Source organism: Centroberyx affinis, unplaced genomic scaffold (genome assembly GCF_046629955.1).
Source record: "Centroberyx affinis isolate AG114_WGS23_722 - 3 ecotype Tasmania unplaced genomic scaffold, CSIRO-AGI_Caff_v1 ptg000719l_1, whole genome shotgun sequence".
Taxonomy (NCBI): Eukaryota; Metazoa; Chordata; class Actinopteri; order Beryciformes; family Berycidae; genus Centroberyx; species Centroberyx affinis.
The window spans coordinates 51,320-74,249 of NW_027279336.1; the positions used below are offsets into that span (position 1 = coordinate 51,320).

Sequence of the window (22,930 nt, forward strand, 5' to 3'; positions counted from 1 at the left end):
TGGATGCGAGGAAAACAGTATTGATTGTTTTTTTTTAAACAACAATCACATAGTCTCAGCGCTACAAGTCCACATCATCCAGTATTTTTCAGATTTAAAGGGGGTGAAATCACAAGGGGCATTCCTTGAGATATGCCTCGTACCCAACGTCACGCCAGCCAGGGAGCTCAGCAGGGGATAATGGTATTTAGATGTCCTGTAAGCACGCGGATCCTCTCAGTCAGCAACATTAATGGGGCCATGAGGCATCCTGCTCATGTCCTCCATGGTTAAGTGAGGGGGGTATTAGACGGCAGTAATGCTGGCAGGTCTGAGCGTACTGTCTGCTGTGTAGTCTGGGGCATCGACATGGGGAGCACCGGCAAGATGCTCAACCTGTTGAACAGGAGACAGAGCCTCTTCCCCAACTACAAAGTCACCGGGACAGACGTCCCTCGAAGACCCTCGGAGGATAACGTCCTTCCGTTCGCCAAGGACAGCTGCGTCAAGACATGGAACTCCATGCAGGAGCTGAGCAGGGACATCTACGACATCTACGCCGAGTATGAAGATGAGGAAGAGGACAATGTGGTGCACAGCCCTTGCAAACAGGCTTCACCCTCCAAGAAAAACTATATGATCAACATCAATGTAGGGGGGAAGCCCTACCAGATCGCCTACAGGATGGCTGCCAAGTACCCCAAGACCAGAATAGGGCGACTCGCCACCTACACAGACCACAACATGAAGCTGGACCTGTGCGACGACTACACTGTGACCAACAACGAGTTCTTTTTCGACAGGGACCCGGATGTCTTCCACAGCATCTTCAACTTCTACAGGACCGGCGTGCTGTGGATCAAGGACGAGTTGTGCCCCCGCAACTTCCTGGAGGAGATCAACTACTGGGGGGTAAGGATCAAGAACACCCACCGCTGCTGCCGCATCTCCTTCGAGGAGAGGCAGGACGAGCTGAACGAGCAGCTGAAGATCCAGAGGGAGCTGGAGGCCGAGGTGGAGATCGAGGAGAACGAGGAGCTCTTCCAAGACATGTTCATGGGCCAGAATCGCCGAACCATCTGGAACCTGATGGAGAAGCCCTTTTCCTCCGTCCTGGCCAAGCTGATGGCGGTGGCCTCCAGCCTGTTCGTCCTGGTCTCCCTGGTGGCCATGACTCTCAACACGGTGGAGGAGATGCAGTATAAAACCAACACAGGTCAGCTCAGCGGGAAGACCTACTGTGAATACGTGGAGTCCATGTGCATCGCCTTCTTCACCATGGAGTATCTGCTACGTCTGGTGTCCACGCCCGACATCAAATCCTTTAGCAGGAGCGTGCTCAACACCGTGGACCTGATCGCCATCCTGCCTCAGTATCTACAGCTGATCCTGGAGGTCTTTGATAATCAGGAGAACTACGTGAAACACGAGGCTGACATGCAGGCCGTGGGGCAGGTGGGGAAGCTGGGGCAAGTGCTGCGGATCATGAGACTGATGCGAATCTTTCGTATCTTGAAGCTGGCGCGACACTCGACCGGCCTGCGGGCGTTCGGCTTCACTCTGCGTCAGTGCTACCAGCAAGTGGGCTGCCTCTTCCTCTTCATTGCCATGGGCATCTTCAGCTTCTCTGCCATGGTTTACACTGTGGAGCATGACATGCCGCAGACCAACTTCACCAGCATCCCTCACGCATGGTGGTGGGCAGCTGTAAGTCACCGACACAATCTATTGATCTATGATCTATTTATTCATTTTTTTAACAGTTCACTCTTTGGATAGAGCATGTACCATCTTTGACAGCTCCTCCACAGTATATATCTTTGTCTTATTATCTGAATATTTTTCTACTATCAAAATATCAAGTCCTCTACTATTTTATATGGCACATGTGCACCATCTTGTGCTATTTGCTGGTTCATTAAGACGTACAGTCATCCATTCTTACATTAGTCTTTAAAAACCCAGCAAAGAATATTTGACTAAATCTTTTTTTTTTTTTTTTGAGGATTGTAGATCAAACAAGCAAATTTCATATCCCCAAATAACTCAAAATCCAGGCCTCTTTTACTCCACTCATTGCCAACATATATAAAGTTTTGGTTATACTTATATAATGGCCTCATTCCACTGTATTAACCTCTGTATTAAGTTATGTACAGCATGTAGCCTACACAAGTATTTAATGGAAATCTCCCTAACACATCATGCACAAGTGTATGACAGCAGAATATAAGTACAAGCAATTGCATCTGTACTCTTTGTACTTACATTGTGTTTACATCCTTGTAAAAGCTAATAGTGTGAAAGAGCAAGAGGACAAGACTAAATTTGCAAAAAAGGAACAATATACCCCAGGCAGAAGATATACAGCAGCAATAGACAAACACACTCAATCACATATGAAAAATGAGTCTTCAAATCAGGTGTAAGTGCAGGTCCTCATTCATCACTTCATTGTTCCCCTTGGTAACCTATCAACAATACTTAATTACCTGTTAAGTATAATTGAACCTTGACTAAATCAGTTACTCACTTAAGGACAATTCTAAGTCACCTATTTAAGTTAGGTCTCCTGCTGCTTTAATTACTTAAATGGTTGCATGGCCTCTGAATGGTGTCTCGACTCTATAATGCTATTAGATGACACTACAAGAATACCTGGCACATAAACACATACAGGTCAGCTCCACTTCTGACTGTGTCGCCTCACAAACACTGAAGATTCAGTGCTTTTTTGCAGAATTGTGTCTCTTGTTCACAAACCTGGTTAAGATGGAAGACTCCCATATTTAAACTGACTACTGTGGCATGGAAACATCTCACTGCTTTCACTTTAGGTTTTCACTGTCTGCACAAATATGGGTACATTTTGATGTCAACCCAGAAAAGAATAATATAATTGCCTGTAACATCAGGTTTAACATCAGGAGCCTCAAGATCACAATGATACGTTTTGGGACCATCATTTCTTTCCCATGTATTAGAAGTAATCTGCTATTACTCAATCAAAGAGGGGGGTGGGAGCTGGTGGGACTGCAAAAAAGTATTAAATGTATGTTAGTATATACTGTATGTTAAGTATGCTTATTGGTTTATTCATGGCCACTGGCTAGTTTTACATGGCAGAGTAACTTGGCTATTGGCCTCACACTGGTTAAAGTCTCATTCAGGTTGAGCGGGAACCTTTGATACCTTGTGATTGAGTCTCCCAATGAATAAACCAGTTAACAGAATATTCCCCCTCACTCTTTGACTGAACAATAGTAGGTTACTTCTAATACAGAGGAAAGAAACAATGATCCCAGCAGTAAGTGCTGCTTTTTGTTGACAAAAAGCAGCACTTACTGCTTGTGAGATGTTTCCATGCCACAGTAACCCGTTTAACATGGGAATCATGCTGCGTTCATGTCATGTGGGAAGAGGTGGAAGAACGGGATGATATCTTGTTGCTGCAACCTTGGGAGGAGTTTAACTTGTTGGAATGCACACATCCAAAATCACTTTTATTTAGGAATTTAAAATCAACAACAAACTAACTGCAGCAGATTTTGCGTTTTTAAGTATTATTACAATCACCCCTACAAAAAACGTTCACATCCTACTTGTAATCACCACTAGGAGGCTGCCGTGAATGTTTTTTTTCCAGTCTGCAGCTCACATTTACGGAAAATCCAATATCACATGAACGCAGCATTAACCTGGCATCTTATGTTTCTCATAATCTGAGTACCCAGGTTATTCCAACCGAGTTATGATGTTTATAATATCATCAAACCACTATATGGGTCTAACCCTGATTATAAGGTATACCAAATAGGACTTACATTGAAAATGTCTTATGCTCCAGACCAACGGCTGCTCTCCTTCCCCCCTGCAGGTCAGCATCTCCACAGTGGGCTACGGGGACGTCTACCCAGAGACCGTACTGGGCCGCCTCTTCGCTTTCATCTGCATCTCTTTTGGGATCATCCTCAACGGCCTGCCCATATCCATCCTCTTCAACAAGTTCTCAGACTATTACTCTAAACTCAAGTCCAACGAATACACAGCCAACATGAAGAAGCGAGGCAAGGTGAGGTTTGCCAAGAGGACGGCCAGAAGCGTCAACCTGTGTTGTGGAGGCAGCAGCTCTCCCACACACTGATTGCTTATCTGACTTGGGGGATGAATATGCTGGACTATTGGCTGGTGGCACTGCACAGCAATACAACTGCTTGATCTGTGGATTCCTAAAACATTTGCTTTTGTATAGACCTACACAAAACCATGATTTTATGTTTATTTTATGAAGCATAAAAAAGAAACACTCCACAGAATGTACAGATTTCCCCCTGATTTTTAATGAGAAATACAAGAACAAATGAAAGAAATAACCACAGATCATGTTTAGCCCTGCTCCTGACCTATGGAGCAATCAAGCACAATGTTTTGTTTCATTGTTTTCTAATTTCTTAATATTTTATTGGCGGCACATGCCCTTGTTTTCTATTTAAAATGTATGGTTTTTTTTAAACAAACATGGAATAAAGTTTTATATGACATTATGACTTACCATACTACATTTAAGAGTATGGACTAATGAGCCCACAGTCCCACTGAATTTGACTCTCACACTAAAATATTAAAATATACAATATTGCAAACACCCCTCTGGTTGGATAAAGGGTTTATGAACAAACTCTAATGTTATTTGCAAGATATTTATTCTAGAGAAAGAATGAAATAGCCATTAATATCGCATTCACAGCTTTCATAATTCCTGGAACTCTTTGCTGAGCTAATATACATGCTAGATTTGGAAGTCACACTGCTCAGAGACAACTTAGCCCCTAAAACCTGTGGAGCTCAGCAAAGAACACTAGCTCCCTTGCATTTTAAATGTGTAGAACATACACAATGGGAACCTCCAGTGGCTCACTAAGGGTACTAAAGCTCCAAACACTGGTGCTGCTTTTTAGGGGTTTGTATGCATCATCCAATAGTCTACATGCATAAGTTAACCACTCAATGCAGTCTGATACTTTACTGTTTTAAATAAATACTGTACTGCTCATGAAAAGATTCTCATCATTGAATGAATGCAAATTCATGTGGGGTAATGGCAGGCCAGCACAGACCTGTTCATCTGCACAGATCTCTACTGACCTCTTCTGGAGGGATCAGGTCCTGCAGAAAGCCTTTTGCTCCCAGTGGAACAAACTGCTCATTTTCAACTCTGCTGTGCTGCTCTGTGAACACTTTGACTCATCTCACTATTACGGAATATGCTGCTATACAGCAATACAACATGCTATCGAGAAATAACCACACATTTTCTAGCTAGTGATTTTAAAAATAGTACAGAAGAATCATCACTGATGCTGCATTCAGGTCCTATGGGAAAAACATAGAAGCAAGGTTGGTTCCTCCTGATGAGCCGTTTCACACATCCACTTAGTAATGTACAAATCATGTTTTATAACAAACTATTGCAATGTCACCCAGACTAAACCTGCTGTGGCATTTTAAGAGTTGTGATCACACAATGTTTATGTGAAATTTGTAAATTTTGTTTGTTTTATTTGAAATGAATACAATTACAATTTAGGCATTTAGCAGATGCTCACACACTGAGCACCTTACAGTTAGTTAGTTGAACTGTAAAATAAGTGAACATTCCTCAAGCATCAATAGGGTAAGTATCCAGATAGTTCAGAGTGCTATGACAAAAAGTGCTACAACATGAATCAAGAAAAGTAAAGTAAGAACATCGGGGTCTATCAGCGACCCCGAAATCTGATGTGAATGGTATTTTGTACTTGCCAGATAAAAGTTGGCTATATGTTATAGTATGAAGCTTGTATTTCGCAGCTTCCCCGTGGAACTTGAATGCAGCACGAGAAGACTTACATGAAGACGTCACAGCTGTCCCAGTCCCACACTCCTCAGCGGCAGTAAAGTGACCTCTGCTAGCTGCTACTAGAGACTACTTTCTGTAAGACAATGGTTCCTCCAGTAGCAGTGTCGCCCTTGATCAAGGTTTGTATTGTTGAACATAATTTCTATTTGGTTACATATGTTTTTTTTGTGAAATTTCCCTCGTGTATCTATTTGTTTGCCAGCTACCTAGCGAATGCTAACCTGCTAACGTTAGCTAGCAAGACAGATGCATGCAGCAGGCAAATGAAGGCCAAACAAAAATAACTCTGCTGCATTAGTAAATGTTAGTGGCGTTATGTGGTAAGATATGGCCACGTTATATACGGAACCATAACCTTGTTGAACTTGCAAGATGCATAGACTGAATAACACTGTTGACGATGTTGGCTAACACACTCTTGCATGCAGAAAATGTCACGCCAAACTCCATTAAAAAATTTGGCATTTAAAATCCTACGCTCCTCATAAAACATTACTTAAGACCTTTTACGGACCACGTGGACTCACTCTTCAATTCGGCAAATATAAAATCCATCAATAAGCACCTGATTTAATAAAATTTCAACCTCTACAATTTATGTATTCTGCTCTCTACCGCCCACTGCGGCGTGTTTTAGAGGACTGTGATTAACAGGTGAACCAGTTTGTAAAGTTGATATTGTATTGAACTAAATGCTCCTTGGTTGATACTTTGTATGCCGAACTAAAGAGTGGCTCCTAACAATTCAGAAAAACGTTTCAATCACATTTTATGAGAGTGTTCTTTTGCCGATAACGACGGCAACATTAAATTGCCAGATTTTTGCATGGAGGTGTATGAGCTAACACTGTAGCAATCAATGGTCATGCCATACTAAATAAAGATTATTTGACTGGCATAAATTTGCGCCGTTGTTTCCGTTACAGACAGCAAGGTATTCAGCTCTAATTGCTGGCATCATCTATGGTAAAAGAAGATATGGTGAGTTATTCGTGATATTTGTCATTGTACACAATGTCCTTTATTGCAGCTGTGCACTGAGACTTACTTTACAACTTACATTCATTAAATATAGCAGCAGCTTTGATTTCATAGATGTGCAGGAGTACAGTGTACACACCTAATAAAGTTCAGAGGTCAGGTGAAAAATTACTTTAAAATGACTGACCCATGGAAATAAAACTATGGAATGTCATTCATTAGCTATCTTGAGTTGTGGAGGCAGCAGTAGCTTTAAAGGTTAGAAAAGCAGCCAGATCTACACCAAATTCCAAAACCTGATGGGAATATTTGGGTGGGGAAAGTGAATACATAATTTGCTCTGCTCTCTCAACAACTACCACTGACTTACCCTTGAGCAAGGCACTTGCCCCAACAGTTCCAGTGGAGCTGGTTGTACTATTTTCCCTAACCCTGTTGAGCAAGCAATGAATATCGGGTAGCATTTTTTTTTTTTTTTTATATAACAAATGTAAGTTTTTGAAATGAAACCCTTCGCTCGCTCCCCCCTCAGATGAACTGAAGCCTATTGCTGCTGAGGAGAGGAGGGTGGAGGAGGAGGAGAAAAAGATCCGGGAGGAGAAGGAGCGCATTGCCAAGCAGCTAGCTGAAGGTAGCCTCATCAGACTCAATCAGTCTCACATCCCACCTTTCATATGCACACATCTATATACTGCACAGCTGAGTCTTTTCCTTTGTCTTTACAGCAAGTGAAGACACCATTCTGAAATAAAGCCCTGGAGATGAGCTGGTCTGTCATGTGAGGATCTCCACGTCAACCTTCCCTTCCTTACTAGGGTGCAACAAGGTCAAAATTGGGTCACAACCTGTCCACCACTCCCGTTCTGTGGATGTTCACTCTTACCTCGGATACCCACATTTTGTCTGGACCGCCAGATACAGTTAGTTACATAAATGTGTGAAATAATGGCTTATTTGACTTAAGCATTGTAATATCGCAAAATGCAGCTGCACTCTAAGTTATTAAGTTCATGTTTGTACTTAAAGTAATGTCATATAAATACAGAACTAAACGGTCACTGAAGTTTCTGTCTTTTGTTTACCTGTGTGTGACACTTGGTTATAATATCCAGTGTTCCTCCCGCCAATTTAAGTCAATGCATTCTTGTCAGTTAGTTACTGCACAGGTCAGAGAGATGTAATATTAAAGGGATACCTTGTCATTTTGCAGTTTAGTTGGTTAATTTTTCATTCATCAGATAGTCGCCACATTGGAGGGAATTTTTTTTTTTTTTTTTGTCCATAAGTGACTTGTTGGCATTCCTCATTGAAACCTATAGGGAAATGGCTAGCACTTCTTAAACTAAAATACATCATGTTGAACAATAAGTGTCAGCATTACTGCACTCTAGAAATCACCACCTACAGTATATTATGGGTCGGCTGTGTCCATCTGTCAAACGTAATATTTCAGATGATACCTGATTTTGACTTAACTTGGGAGGGATGGTGCATCTTCACACTGTGTTCCAACATGTAAAGAAAATACACTTATTGGCCTGATGGGGGTGCTATAAAAGTAAACAAACATCACTGCTCTGCTTTTGATGAAGGGATGATGGTCTTTGCATGGTGATCCAGTGTTTAAAAAAAGTACACTGCTTGGCCAAATGAGGGCGCTATAATTATAGGTCAAAATTAACTCCTACTGTTTGACCGTGTTTGTTGTTATGAAGTCCTGGCTGGCCTGTAAAGAAGTTAAGTAACTTGGTGATATAATGGTGATCATGGGATGAATCCTCAAAACACTTATGGGAAATGCATAATATACTTAAAAACTTTGAATAATACCCATATATAGATTGACTTATGGCACTTGTGTCTAGGTATAGGCTATCTCAGTCAATTTCCTTACCATGCCGGGTTACTACATAGGATAGATTTTGAAAATGCACACTGAAGTATGGCTGAACATTTTAGATGTAGCTGTAGACCCCCTGTCCCTTCACATTGTGGTATTTGTTGTGTAGAATAATTTTGATATATATAATATATAATAGTGATATAGCCCTGTTGAGTGATTTCCAAACTTTTTCATGCGAAGGATACCCAGAAAAATGGGCATTAAACCACAGATTCCAATTTCAGATTTTCTAAGTAAAAAATATTTTTGTGGTCAAATATGACTCAATAAAATGTTAAAACTGACTATAGTGTGGGAATAGTGAAACCTCTGATCTAAACAGTCATCCTTATACATTGTGCAGACTTCTACGGAGTGAAATAACTGACATTTAACTATTCCTAGTTTTGCTGGGAATGCCTGGAACCCCTTCAGGGACCCCGGATTGAACCAATGGCCTTGCTGACAGTCATACTGCCTCACTGTCATCAGCATTCATCATACTGAACACCAACCAAAATCTTGAAATCAAAGAAGAATAAACAAGAAATCAAGGCATAGAAAAAAAGTATTTTTGAAATGAAAAATGTGTAGGGGGGTGTGTGTATCCTTGCCTCCTTCCTCTGAGGAAAATCCTTTTGTTATGCAGTCTGCCCTGCTGGTATCCAGAAATCACTGGTCTGACATGGCTGGATTGTTGAAAGTTGTGAGAACTTGAGGAAAGGCACGTCCACAAGAGGATCACTTAAACCTATCTTTTGTTTTCAGATTAGAGCAGAGGATGCAGAGTTAATTCTGTTGAGATGCTCTCTTTCTGCAACAGGTCAGGATATTTGTTTGGACAGCGCTGAACAGCCGAGGATCTCAAGGCACAGAAGCCAAAGCTAATATCCTCTGGTTATATATAGAGCAACAACAATGCCAGCGCAACCTAAAAATATAGCTGGACGCATTAGCATGCTGCTCGGCTTTACTTAACCTACTGTATTGTACAGGAATACCTGATAAGGTGGCCTGATGAGGGGTGGGCAGTGGAGAATTTACATGTAATGCGATTACGGTGATTGGATCTGACAAAAATTGTTCAATTTAATAAGATATAGTTACTCCAAAAAATAGATCACAGACTTGTACAACAGGAGATTACTTGTTGTATTGCTCAGTAAAATGTTTGAATGAAGAAAATGCTTTTTTGTGAGCTTAGATACAAATACACATAATGACAATATATTCAAGGTTGTAGTAGATAGTTATGTTTAAGATACAAATGTCCAAGTTGGAATAAATATTAAAAATTTCGACTTCATATTCCATATTCTGTCAATTTTGTAAGTGTTTTGACAAAAACAAACATCAAACTCATACAATGAATTAAAAAATAAATAAGAACAGAGGGTAAAAACAATGGTAAAAAAAATACATCATGTAAAAGTCTAAAAATAAGCTTTAAGAAATTATGGAAAAGATGATACTGATGACATATTTTGAGTAACCAAGCAAATTACTTTCTGATACTACAATATGAAGGAGCTAATTAGTAATCTGATGGATTACTTTTTGGAAAGTAACACTCCCCACCCTGGTGCTGGTAACATGGTTTCATGCATGTCAACATTCCTCTAATACGCTTCATCCATCTCCTGAACGTTTTGTCTGGGATTACAGGTGGAAGCTGTGGCAGCATTTAGGGACAAGATAACAATAAGTTACTTAACCAACTGACAGCAGACAGAAACAGCTGAGGCTCTGTTGGCATAACAACACATCAATTCACCAGGCAACTCAATGAGATTTTCCTGTCAGGTGTTTGCAGGCCACACATGGTGTTGATATAAATCTTCCATCTCATTTTTTTTATGTGTATTTTTTTTTTGTCTTACCACATATCTGAGTTATATATTATCAATACTGAATATCATAAAATGTTGAAGGGACGTTTCAGGTGGTATTTGATGCAGAACTTGTAATCGTACGACATACATTATGATTGAATGTATTTGATTTGAACAGTCTTTTATTTGATTCATAATGTTTGATTTATAATGTTTATCAAGTCAAGACAACCTCTTCTAGAATGGAATTTCATGGAATTTTATGGAATTCAATTCACATTCTGTTTCCTTAGAGTTGGTGCAATTCCAATTCCAACTCCAAGAACTGAATTGGAATTTATCCTGCATTCTCAATTCAATTCATGAATGGCCCCAAAACCGCCTGAGATAATGCAACATTTTATCTGAAGACACACCATATACATGAGGCAAATGGCTGGTTTGATGGACACTTAATGCACAGTAGACAAACTCCAAATCATACTGCCATCCCATCTCATAGCTCTTCTTTACCTACACTGTATATTACATTACCCTCTGAGCAGGCATACTGTATATCGAGGCAACAGAAAGAATGAGTCAACAAATCTGGCATCCTTACAGTAAGCCTCAAATTAGAACGTTTCCACGTAACCCAGGTGCCTAAAATACTCCTGTTGTATCATGTAAACACTTGACTGTGGCTGCTCGGCCCGAGGCTCAGGCCAGGCTCAGGTCAGGCCCTTTCCCTGGACAACTGCCTTTATGCCATTATGCAGCCCTGCTAACAATTACATAAAGCCTATATGCTGCTGTATGCAAGAGTTCATCAGCTTATGGCGGGGATTTTGTTAACTGGATTAGAGGTAGATTTAAACCCTGTATTTAGGTTCAAGAAGTGAAAATAAATGAGCTCGTCTGTGCCTCCAGTATATAAAGGCTCACACGCCGTCTGCTCATCACAGTCGAGACTTTTCTGCTCTGGATTGAACCTTCTGCAGCTCGCAGCCTCATTCTACTCTTCAGGTAAGGTGCTGCTGCTCCACGGGGAACTAGGGAATTTTTTACATACTAAAACTGGAGTTAGGAACAGTAGCCTTTTTGTTTAACATAGACACTCCAAACTGTGCTGCATAGCATTGAGCAATTTGATTAGATTTTACAAGAGCGTGAGTTTAAATGAATAGATCTACTGCTGTAAATAAGTACCAGAACAGTTTGGTTGAAAAGAGCAAAAACTGTTTTCAGAGTTTGATAGTGGGAAAATCAACATTGACCAGTACTTAAGTAAATAAAAAAATATATATATATTAACCCTATCAGGTAAATTAAAGTGTGCTTGCTTTGGCTTTTGCCCAGAATGGACTTCCAAATGTATGCGGTGGTGCTGGCTTTCCTGGCCTGCGTGGAGCAGAGCCTGGCCTCCTCCTGCGTGGTGGACAGCTTCACAGTCAAACAGGACTTTGACCCCGCCAGAGTGAGTACACAAATATATCTAATATATACCATTAGACATATTTTTTACATTATCCATATTGTATGGGTGAAATGAGAAGCGCTATATTGGTCCTGCTAACTTGTGTTGTTCTGGCTTGCAGTATGCGGGAAAGTGGTACGCTCTGCAGAAGAAGGATCCTGAGGGTTTGTTCCTGCAGGACAACATCTCTGCTGAATACACCGTTGGGGACGACGGCTCCATGGTGGCCTCCTCCAGGGGCCGGGTCACTCTGTTCGGGTGAGCGCTTGATGAACGCAATTCAATGTGTCTAAGAATAACATACAGAGGGAAATCAGTTTCCTAAGATGAATTTAGCAATTTAGAAAGTGTTAGAAGTGTTGGAAAATGGGATTGTGAATGAGTTATTTTGTACTTGCCCGTCTAGATTCTGGGTTGTGTGTGCTGACATGGCCGCCCAGTACTCAGTGCCTGACCCCACCACCCCCGGCAAGATGTTCATGAACTACCAGGGACTGGCCAGCTACCTGTCCAGCGGCGGTAAGCCTCTTCACTGACACAGGCACCCACACACACACACATCACACACACAGACACAGGACTAATTTCTTTCCTCTCCGTCCCTCCCAGGTGACAACTACTGGATCATTGACACAGACTACGATAACTACGCCATCACCTACGCCTGCCGCACGTTGAAGGACGACGGAAGCTGCGACGACGGCTACGCCCTGATCTTCTCCCGCAACCCCCGCGGCCTGCCCCCTCCCATCCAGAGGATCGTCCGCCAGAAGCAGGAGGAGATCTGCATGGCCGGAGAGTTCCAGCCCGTGCTGCAGTCCGGTACGCACCCCGACTCTCACGCTCCGCTAGATAAATAGACAAGCGGTGACCAGAAACCTTCACTTGCATTCACATTTTTAGGGATTTAGAGATTTTCTTATTCTGAGTGACTTACAATATGAGTGCAACAAAAGTATAACTTTCAGTTCCTGGATTGCCAAAGTTACAATTATAGTATTCATAACTTTAAATGTGGGAGCACAGGAAAGTAATTTAGCTCCACAGTGTGTCACAATAATTGAAAAAGCAAATTTCTGCTTTGAATCCCAATTTGTACATGAGCTCCCTGGATGGATTTATTTTTTGAGGACAGGCAGGACAAATGCTAATAAATTATTTAGACATTTTAGCCTAAATATCCTGTGTAAATGGTTAGGCTTCTCTTTCATGAACACTGATCTGACCCTTGTTCCCTCTTTCTCTTCTCAACAGGAGCTTGCTAAACTCGTCCCAAGTCGGAGTTTGTAGTGCAACCCTTGTTGGCTCGGTCATCCTGCCCAAGATGAAGACGGAGGTCCTCTCAAAGACGCACATAGGGGATTATTAGGCACATTAAGCTGAAATTTACCATTTGCTATGTCCAAATGTCGAAGACAAAAACAAAACATCAGGTAAATGCAATTCAAAGCCCCCATGGTCGATACATTAACATTAACATCTAATAATACTATGCAAATTACAGTTACAAACCAAATGCGATGAAAACCACAGGTGGTGGAATGAATGCGGTGATATAATCAACCGTACAATGTTGTCACATTGATGGGTAACATCTGCACTGTTCAATCAGTCTGTATTGGTGGCAATAAATTTTGTAAAGAAATCTGTATTTGTCCTTGTCTTTGTAAAAACTGTTCTTTTGGTGCATGGTGCAATGAATAGACTTCAGTTGGTAAAGGATCAGTCTTTTACTCTTAGCTTTTACTCCATTGTGCAAAGGCAACAGAACGTGTTCATATTTCCAAATAGGAAGCATTTCAAGTAGGCTATTATAAAAAAAAGTAAAATATAACAAAATTATTTTGAAAACAGATTACAAAAGATTAGGGATCCACCGATCAGATTTTTTGGGGTCAATTCTGATTAGCGATTCTGTAACAGCAAACATGCATAGCAAGCATGGACAGTAACATTTCAATACAGCACAGTATTTAACAGATTGTTCTTATGGCTTCCTGACATAGCTGGCCAAACCACATGGAAATAAATCAGTTTTTTATCGAGACATAGTATTTACATGCTAGTGTACATGTGATAGTGCTTGAAAAAGGTTTTCACTGCAACAGCACAGGCTATGCCTTCTGTCCAATACATTAAACTGTTTCTGATCATATAGGCTATGAAATTCATAACATCAGAAAGAGTTCCAGGTAATAGCTGAAAACAGGGATTGAATACAATAATCAAACGTAGTGAAATGAAATGACCAAGTCTCTGAAATTAGAAGCAGCACCATTCTCTTTAAAAAAAAATATCCCATATTCATTTACTGTCAAATGGAGGATGAGCATGATTAACAAGCAGATGATCAGATAAAACGGCTGATCACCAATGACCTATTTAGAACGTGTATTATTGATCAGTGGATGCCTACAAAAGCTGTATTTACACTGTACAAAAAAAACATAAACGTAACATACACAACTCTGTCATGTTAAAACAGTGGACCCAGGCCTTGTGTTTCAATAGCGGTCCTCTGAGTACCTCTCAGCCAGCGAGTACGACCCTGGCCTTCCCCAGTAGTCCACAGCCCGAACTCTGTACACACCGCTGACTTCCTGGTTCACTGTAAAACACAACATAAAACACACCATAATGAGCATTTAATATCCTACTAGGACTGTGCTCTTATGCAGCTCAATGGATAGAGCAAGGCACTAACACTGCCGGGGTGACGCCCATGCTGAAAATGTATGGACTCATGGTACAGTAAGGTGGTTTGGATAAAAGTGTGGAACGAATAGCATGCGTTACGATTTCTATCTGGGTTGTCATCGATTTACATTCAATCCATTAATTTGTTAAAAGAAATTGAGGAATTGTGGTTTATCAGTCAATGATAGAGCATTAATTCTCAATTGTTAATAGGTTGGATAGTACAACTTCTTACATGAAAACTTCATACTTGGACAGAGTTGGAAATTCTTACCAGGTGAATAGACATATGAAGTAAAAATGGTGTCCTGGGTATTAATTCTGCTGAATTCCTTCTGGTCCTTGGAGAACTCCACTTCAAATGTCTTGATGCATCTACAAAGCGATACAGGAATTTAAGATTACTCTATTGTTGCTTTTAATGTAAGTAGTTCTGGATAAGGAGCATCTTCTAAATGAATACATGTAAATCTATATCCACTTACAGTCGTGAAAGGACTAATAAAGAGAAAGTGTATCATGTGTTACCTACTTGGAATCGACACAGTGATCTGACCAGACAATCAGGAGTTGGCCTTTGGTGATCCTGATGAAGCGTAATCCATTAACCTGATCAAAGATCAAAGCTAGTTAAGTGCTGATGAGAAGAAATTATATTTCATGGAAAATAAGACACCTGTTAAAGGACCTATGTGTTACATTTTTAGATATCAATATCTCATGGTCAAATGAATAGTGCTACCTTGGTAGAATTGCTGTAAACAAATGAAACCATGGTGGTTAATGCTAATGTTTCTCAAAATTAAAACCACATTTCCCATAAACCCTGGTTCCTTCCTGTTGCAAAGAAGATGTTGCTACTTGGCCCCCCTCCCTTCCTTATACCAATGTCTCAACATGTTTGTGGTAATGATTTATTCATGTTAGAATACTACACACGTTCAAGCAAATGTTCTAGTTGTTGGGATACCATAAACTCTGAAGAACAGAGACACAAGTCTTTCAAGTTATTATTTAAAGCATAGTGAGCACCATGTCCTGCAATTGGAATTACTAACATGAAGAATCTCTCTTTTTGAATAAGCAGCCCTGTCCCATAAAAGTCTTTTTCCATTGCCTGTGTACCACTGGTAAGTCCCAACCAGGCTGGTTTCATGGTCAAATTTATAGATCTTGAGTATCAGCACAAGAGATCAGCTTCAATCCAAACATATCGGTATCCATAATGGACTTCAAAAACCACTATCGGTCTAACCCTGAGGACAACAGCCCCTTACTTACAGCCCAAAGGGACAATACAAAACACACTGTGGACAGTAGACTTTATAATTCACAACTCTCAACACAAATTGTAAGTGAAGGTGAAGTGTGGTGGTACTGACCTGGTCTGGCATGGCCTTTGGCTGGGAACACACGTGGATGAGGAGGACAGAGGGCACCGAGAGCTGGGCCTTCAGGGTCAGAGTGTCTCCTGCAGGAACGGGCCAGGGTCCACCCACCTGAGGGTCCTAACACATCAACACAGCAGTGAGGGGTTCAATCAGCAGCCATATTAGACGAGGTAGATGGAATTTGTATTTTCGCATATTTTTCGCAATGTTCCTGTTGGTTTATACAGTACCTCCACACTCCTGAGCCGTCTGAACTGCTCTGCTGATGGGTAGTCAGGGCTGCCCATGTTCTGCCACAGCTGGTATGGGTTGGTTACATTATTGTCCAGGTAATATGTGACATACACCAGCCCTAGATGGAAAAAGACAACATGCAGGACTGAAATATACTGCCTACTCAATAATGCAGGAATAAAGACCAGTATGACCACTAATGTTGTAATATTAAAGGAGGAATTCCACTTAAACTGTCTTTTAGTTTATCATGTTGCAGGCGTGTTCCTATAATTTCCCCAATATGTTTTTGTTGATTCATGAGTTTAGAAAAATTAAGTAGTAGTAATCGTAATAGTAATAGTTGCAGTAGTAGCAGCAGTCGTAGTAGTAGTCACAACAGTAGTCAAAGTAATAGTAGTAATAGAAGTAGTGCCTGGGAAAATGTACTGTGTACTTTTGCAGAATGACAACCTAAAAGTCCATTTCAGTGGAATTCTCTTTTAAAGTTCACCGATTAGATCATCCACAAAACTGCACCAAACAGCACTGATGCAACACTTTGTCCTTAAACCAACCTTTCTGTCCAGCCAGTCCTTTCAGTGTGACAGTGACGTCGTCCTCGTTGGTGGAGGTGCTGTTGTCATCGCTGTTGTAGACCAACACCGCTGCCTGCCAGCTGTCTGAGCTGCCCGGTATCACAGGCTCGTGGCTGCTGGCAAGAACTCCCACGGTGCTGCTGTTGGTTCCTGCTGAGTCCACAACCTGAGCCAGGACCTGGGTCTCTCCTGAGGGTGGAACCACACACAGGAAAAGTGCAATGTGGCAGATATGACAGCATTTCCCCTTGGCCTATTCTAGAGTGGAGAGATCCTCACCCAGCAGAGCCAGCAGGCCCATGGTGGTGAGGACGGGCTTCCTGATCAGCTGGACGTGGGGCGGCTGGGTGTTGTTGACCTGGAAGCGGGCGGTCAGGGTGCGCTGGGTGAAGGGGTGCGGGTGGTAGCTGAGGAAGGCGTTGTCGTTGCTCAGCAGGGTGTAGTTGATGGTGCGGTTCCTGTCCACTAGCAGCAGATCCTGGTGCTGGTTGATCACCTGGTGGGGAGGGAGGAGGGCAGAAGGATGGATTATGCGCGTGGTTATGTGAATCGACATCTTCTCTCCACACTCGGTCGGCAATCCTCGTCCCCGCACCTTACCTTGACTACCATGGCGGCGTAGGTCACGTCGGCCCTCCACGCCTGTGGCCTGGACCAGCCCACCAGCGGGTCGGCCTCGTCGTTGTAAACGGGGAGGCTGCGGAAGAGGGGGAAGCGCTCCTGGATCTCCCCCACCGTCTGGATCTCCTGCTGCAGGATGGGCAAGGAGTAGCCTCCTCCCTGGAAGACAGCAAAACACGAGTCAGATGGGGGAAATCTGCCACCAAAGAAGTGGCTCTAGCAGCATCAAAGAAGCAGCTCTTACTCGTCTTTCGGCAGTTCGATTATGTTGTTTTTAATATGCTGCACATAACCTTTTTTGTGGCTTGTTTGCCTTTCACTGATAAACACACATCTGTTTTCAGTAACTGGCTGCCTCTCAACTCCTGTTACATCTATGCAGTGATGTAGCGGTATGCTATAATATCCAGTAGGTGATCATAATAAGGCCATCAACCACCAATATGAAAAAAATCAATTATACACGTACTTTTTCTGTGTCAAATTTGCAGATTTTGGTCTGTGTTCAATATGACATATGTTAGCAGCAGCTAAGGAATATGACTGTCAACTAGGCAACAATATTTTTCTATATTTTCATGACTTTGCGCATCCAAGCTTATGTTTGGATTAAAGCTGCTGATGGCCAATCTTTTGTGCCGATGTTGAGCAAATTGAAATTTGACCATTTTCATGCCAAAAACTCCAATAATTACTAGGATTCAGTGTTTCCCCCAGAATATTATTCTTGTCAGGGTGGAAAAGCCTCTAAAACAGCATTTAGACCATCATGGACACTAAAACTCTCCACTGAAAGCCAGACTAACGGAGGAACCTCCTCCATTGATTTTTAATAGAAAGCCACTACTACTAACAAGCTACTGGAAATGATCAGTCTGCATAGGAACCCAGAGAACCCACCTTCTTGTGCAGGGCGATGTAGTCGAGGCGGACCCCCGTCTCTCCGGTGAAGTAGTTGGTGCCGTTGTAGCAGTGCTGCAGCATGGCCCAGCAGTACGGCGAGTGTGGGGGGGAATGACAGGAGTCTCCAGGACCCCCAAACCTCAGGACACCGCTGGCTGCCCGCAGGCCCTCCGAACAGGCATCGTAGTAGTTCATGAACCCTACAGAGAAGTGAGAGAAACCATGGGTCTGGTGATGGCTACAGCATGGCACCAACACTGCCAGGGTTATGGGTTTTTTTATTGCGACTGTGAAAACAATTAGGAGGATATCCATTTTAGCATAACTGAAATGATATAAAAGCATCATCTAGGCTGCATTCTGGGTTTACCTTGAATTGACACGGTGACGTTGTCAAAGTCATGGTTGTTGGGCTCATTCCATGTTTCAAAGTTCCACTGAGAAACACTTCCCAAACCATACTTGTCTGTAACGCAGAATTAATGAACACTGTTTAACACAAAAGCTGTCAGAAACCACCTGACATCAGACTTGGCTCAAATCTAATCAGGTCCCAGATGGGTGGGATTTGCCATAGGACAATACAACAAGTGCCAGTGAGTTTACACAGTCACAGTATTTACACATCAGTTCAATAAACTCTTCTGTGATTGACGTCTTATCTGACACTATCTGAATTGTCCTGAGTGAGATTACTATTACTATTTTGTACTCTATTCAGGTGAAAACCAATGTTGAAATATTTTTTTTTCAAATGCTATTTGGAAACAAATCTTAGTAACCAACATGAAGACAGGGTATGCACATCTAAAATAAACCGTATCTCAGGTGCAAGCTAAAGTCAAAATTAAGTTTTACTTTTTGAAAGTTTCACAATACAGTTTCAAACTGTATTGCCAAACGAAGACCTACATTGGGTTGAAATGTTACGTGTGAACTATTATGAAATGTTACGGTTTCTTCATTATGATATCCCGGTTAGACCTGAGTCAGATTGTATTTCCTAACAGTCCTTAGCATTTGTTTTAACCTGTTTGGAGGACCAGATGATTGGGGTTTGCCACATAGGACAACTCAATGATAATTCTTGTCTTAATTGGACTGATGCGGTAAACCCCACGTAAGTGGTACTTCTAAGTAGGTTGAAGCAAATGCCAAGAATTACTTTTTAAACGTTGTGGCCATTATGTGCTTCTCAATCACAACTAACTCACCAATGTACCTCTTGGCTATGAGATAGACCAGGTTTCTCCACTCTGCCACTTGTCGTTTGTCCTCAAAGTCAGTGAAGTAGTTGGAGACGCTGCCCATTAGTTCAAAACCTGATGCAGCAGTGCACAAAAAAATTATGCCTTAGGGTCTTTTTACGATTGTCTTTATTTTTCTTTTATTTATGTAAAGCACTTTGAATTGCCGTTGCATATGAAATCTGCTAAAAATATATCCAATAACACAAAAAACAGATGACTTCAGAAATATAATGATGTGATGTCTTCCAGCTCTAGGTGGAGGCAGTATATACCTGGGCGTAGTCCATTAATCCACAGGAGGTCTATCAACTGATCCAGTCTAGTGAAGTTGTACTGGGGTCCTCCTCCAACATCTCTGCAACAACAACAATAAATATGCACAATTTGATAGCTGTAATTTGTCACGATAAAGGACACTCAATGCCAGTAATTGATTTCAACTTTAAACTAACTAAACAAACAAAACGTATTTGGCTCTGTTCAAGAGCAGAGGTTTCTTTTCACATCAGGATACCATAGCAAACATGATATCTAACCATAATTCAAGCCACAATACTTGAATATACAAAGCTAAATGTGGAGTATGTGTAGTGATACTGTACTTTTACTGTCATTGCATTGTAGGTGAGATCCTTCTGCTTTGTGTCATTATGTAATATGAGACTCTGTAAGTTGCCAGTTTGCCTCTGCACCAATATCGGCAAGACAATTTTTCTATATTAATTGTACTTAGAGATTAAAGTGATTCTGATTACTGTTTGGGGAGGAGGATTAAAGCTGCCACTTACTGTGCAGTGACCAGCTCCAGCATCCAGTGTATCCTGACCTGCTGGATCCCTCCATGGGGGACTGAGCCCACATAGGCCAGGTTCAGCTCCTGGTCTCTGCTCAGGTCAAACTGGTGGGCCTGGGTGTGGGGGAGAGGGGGGCTGGACACAGAGAGAAGCTGTCATGTCTTTCCAGCTGAAAGGAAGAGCCTGCTCTCAACATTTCACTTTATGATGCACCACAAGGATGAAATATTATAGTCCAAGTACCAGCTTGCTTATATACCAAAAATCAAAGTGCACTGAGACTTCCAACTGAGTCATGTGATTTGACATTCACTTATCCCCGATAACGTTCCGTTCTCTTCCGGTCGCCAAAGGCCATTGAAAATTCTGTCAATTTAATGTTTCCTTGCTTATTATCAAACGTACATACGTGCTACATTTAATACCTCTTATGAATCATTAGGGTCTTCTGGTAGATCCGGAATAAAAATTAACCTCAAGGCTGCACTTCATTACAATAGAATCCTCAACTTTCAGACTTGGTTCACACTGCTCGCTTACCCCCCACCACGGTGTATTATGGTGGTGGAGAGTGTGGGAATAACCGCCGAACCAATTATAAAACCTGAACAATTTTATACAAAATAAGTTATGTTTGATGTATTGGATGTATGCCGAATTGAAGGCTGGCTCATAATACTTCATAAAAGGTCTTAAGTCATATTCTACCAGTATGTGTCTGCCTATAAGCAAGACAATTTTAAACTGCAAAATCTTTTGAATGGACATTGGCCTGAATTTCTCTCTTTACAAGAGAACGGCTAGGGATTGGAAACTGGAAAATACTGGGATTATTCGACCTACCAGAAACCAGTACTTCTCCAGAAGTGTTTCAGGTCTGTTACTGGTCTCCCCACATCAACTGTGATGACATACGAACTGGCTAAGCTGTCGCTGATGTTAATCAGTAACGCTAAAACAAAAAAAGTTTTCCACGGCATGTCTACAACCGAGCATAGTTGAGCTAGTTTAGACAGCTAACAAAAATAAAGTGAACTTAGCATTGCGGAGTCGAATAGCAAATGACAAACCTTACAGGACATGGTCTGCAGGCATATTTGAGAAAGGCTAATATTTTACGAGTGTATACATAACTAAAACACAAGGAAACAGAAGAGAGTCACACTCAAGTAGCTGTAGCAGCAGTCAGCTGAGAATGATGACGTCTAATAGATGCGACCCTGTCTCAAGAAGTAAATATAAGATCTTTGATACAGCCAGAGCATTGATGCACAAAGTTTGATTCAAACCGTGTTTATAATTTTTTTTTATTTCTTTTTAATTGACAAATACACGTGAATAATAAAGAGACCTGAAAGCACAGTCACCCATAAATATGAATGATTTCAAATCAATCTCTGTTTCAACCAACTGTAGTTTATTCACCAGAAGTAAAACAAAACATAGCTGCATGCATCTAAAACATCTGAAGGAAGTGGAACACAAGTCTTCAGATTCAAGGCATCAGATGGCATCACACAGTATAGTGTGCTGCCTAGGCAGCATGTGGATCAACTCCTGTTTGACCCCCTGCAGCCTCTGGCTCCACAGACTGGAGAAATTCCACCGCCTGGTACGCCATGGCAGGGGGATATGCAACCGGGATTTCCATCGGACGTCCCCTCTCTCGGAATATGATGGGGGGAGATATGCCAATGGTGGGACGCCCTGCCGGTCCGTGTGGGTTGAAGGGACGCATCTGGGGACCGTAGGGCATTAGTAGCGGGTTGGTGGCCTGACTTAAGGCTGGGTTGTAGTAAGGGCTACCAAGTGGTGGAGGGGGCAAAGAGTAAGGGACAGGCCCCAGGGGACTGGCTGCCGGTGCTAAAGCCATGCCTGGCTGTGGCATTGGCATTCCCTGTGGTAAAGCCATGCCTGGCTGTGGCATTGGCATTCCCTGTGGGGCTCCAAGCCCAAAAGCCATGCCTGGTTGTGGCATTGGCATTCCTTGAGGGGCCATAGGTGGTAAAGCCATGCCCGGCTGTGGCATTGGCATTCCTTGAGGGGCCATAGGTGGTAAAGCCATGCCCGGCTGTGGCATTGGCATTCCTTGAGGGGCCATAGGTGGTAAAGCCATGCCCGGCTGTGGCATTGGCATTCCTTGAGGGGCCATAGGTGGTAAAGCCATGCCCGGCTGTGGCATTGGCATTACCTGTGGGGCTCCAGGCCCAAAAGCCATGCCTGGTTGTGGGACATGCATGGCAGGAGGGGGAAGGTAGTTGCCGTAACCTGCAGCGTAAGAGACAGCGGGCGGGGAGAGTGGAATTCCCCGGTAGACTGGCAGCTGCAGCGGGCCAGCAGGGAGGACAGGCTGAGCGGGGCTGTTGATGTGGAGGGTGAGCTGGGGAACAGCAGGGGCGGGCACACCCATGGAGGGCACAGCGTTAGGGACTG

General features: G+C 42.3%; 3 protein-coding genes across 3 annotated transcripts; 2 read left to right on the forward strand and 1 right to left on the reverse strand.

Moving 5' to 3' along the window:
* Positions 1–348: 348 nt before the first annotated feature.
* On the forward strand, positions 349–4,977 carry LOC139644250 (potassium voltage-gated channel subfamily V member 2-like). Its single transcript, XM_071519671.1, has 2 exons — positions 349–1,686; positions 3,857–4,977. Exons 1-2 carry the CDS (start codon positions 349–351, stop codon positions 4,121–4,123), a joined length of 1,605 nt encoding a protein of 534 aa, XP_071375772.1. The 3' UTR covers positions 4,124–4,977.
* A 6,550-nt stretch (positions 4,978–11,527) lies between these two features.
* On the forward strand, positions 11,528–13,649 carry LOC139644246 (purpurin-like). The gene is made up of 6 exons (XM_071519666.1): positions 11,528–11,578; positions 11,912–12,029; positions 12,151–12,287; positions 12,436–12,548; positions 12,639–12,851; positions 13,284–13,649. The coding sequence occupies exons 2-6, from the start codon at positions 11,913–11,915 to the stop codon at positions 13,292–13,294; spliced, it is 591 nt and encodes a 196-aa protein (XP_071375767.1). The 5' UTR covers positions 11,528–11,578; position 11,912; the 3' UTR covers positions 13,295–13,649.
* Positions 13,650–13,757: 108 nt separating this feature from the next.
* idua (alpha-L-iduronidase) lies at positions 13,758–21,665 on the reverse strand. The gene is made up of 14 exons (XM_071519665.1): positions 21,341–21,665; positions 20,492–20,632; positions 19,976–20,058; positions 19,668–19,775; positions 18,824–18,919; positions 18,451–18,653; positions 17,530–17,709; positions 17,209–17,425; positions 16,909–17,118; positions 16,348–16,469; positions 16,109–16,234; positions 15,259–15,335; positions 15,001–15,101; positions 13,758–14,637 (listed from the first exon to the last, which is right to left on the reverse strand). The coding sequence occupies exons 1-14, from the start codon at positions 21,475–21,477 to the stop codon at positions 14,534–14,536; spliced, it is 1,905 nt and encodes a 634-aa protein (XP_071375766.1). The 5' UTR covers positions 21,478–21,665; the 3' UTR covers positions 13,758–14,533.
* Between the last annotated feature and the right edge of the window lie 1,265 nt (positions 21,666–22,930).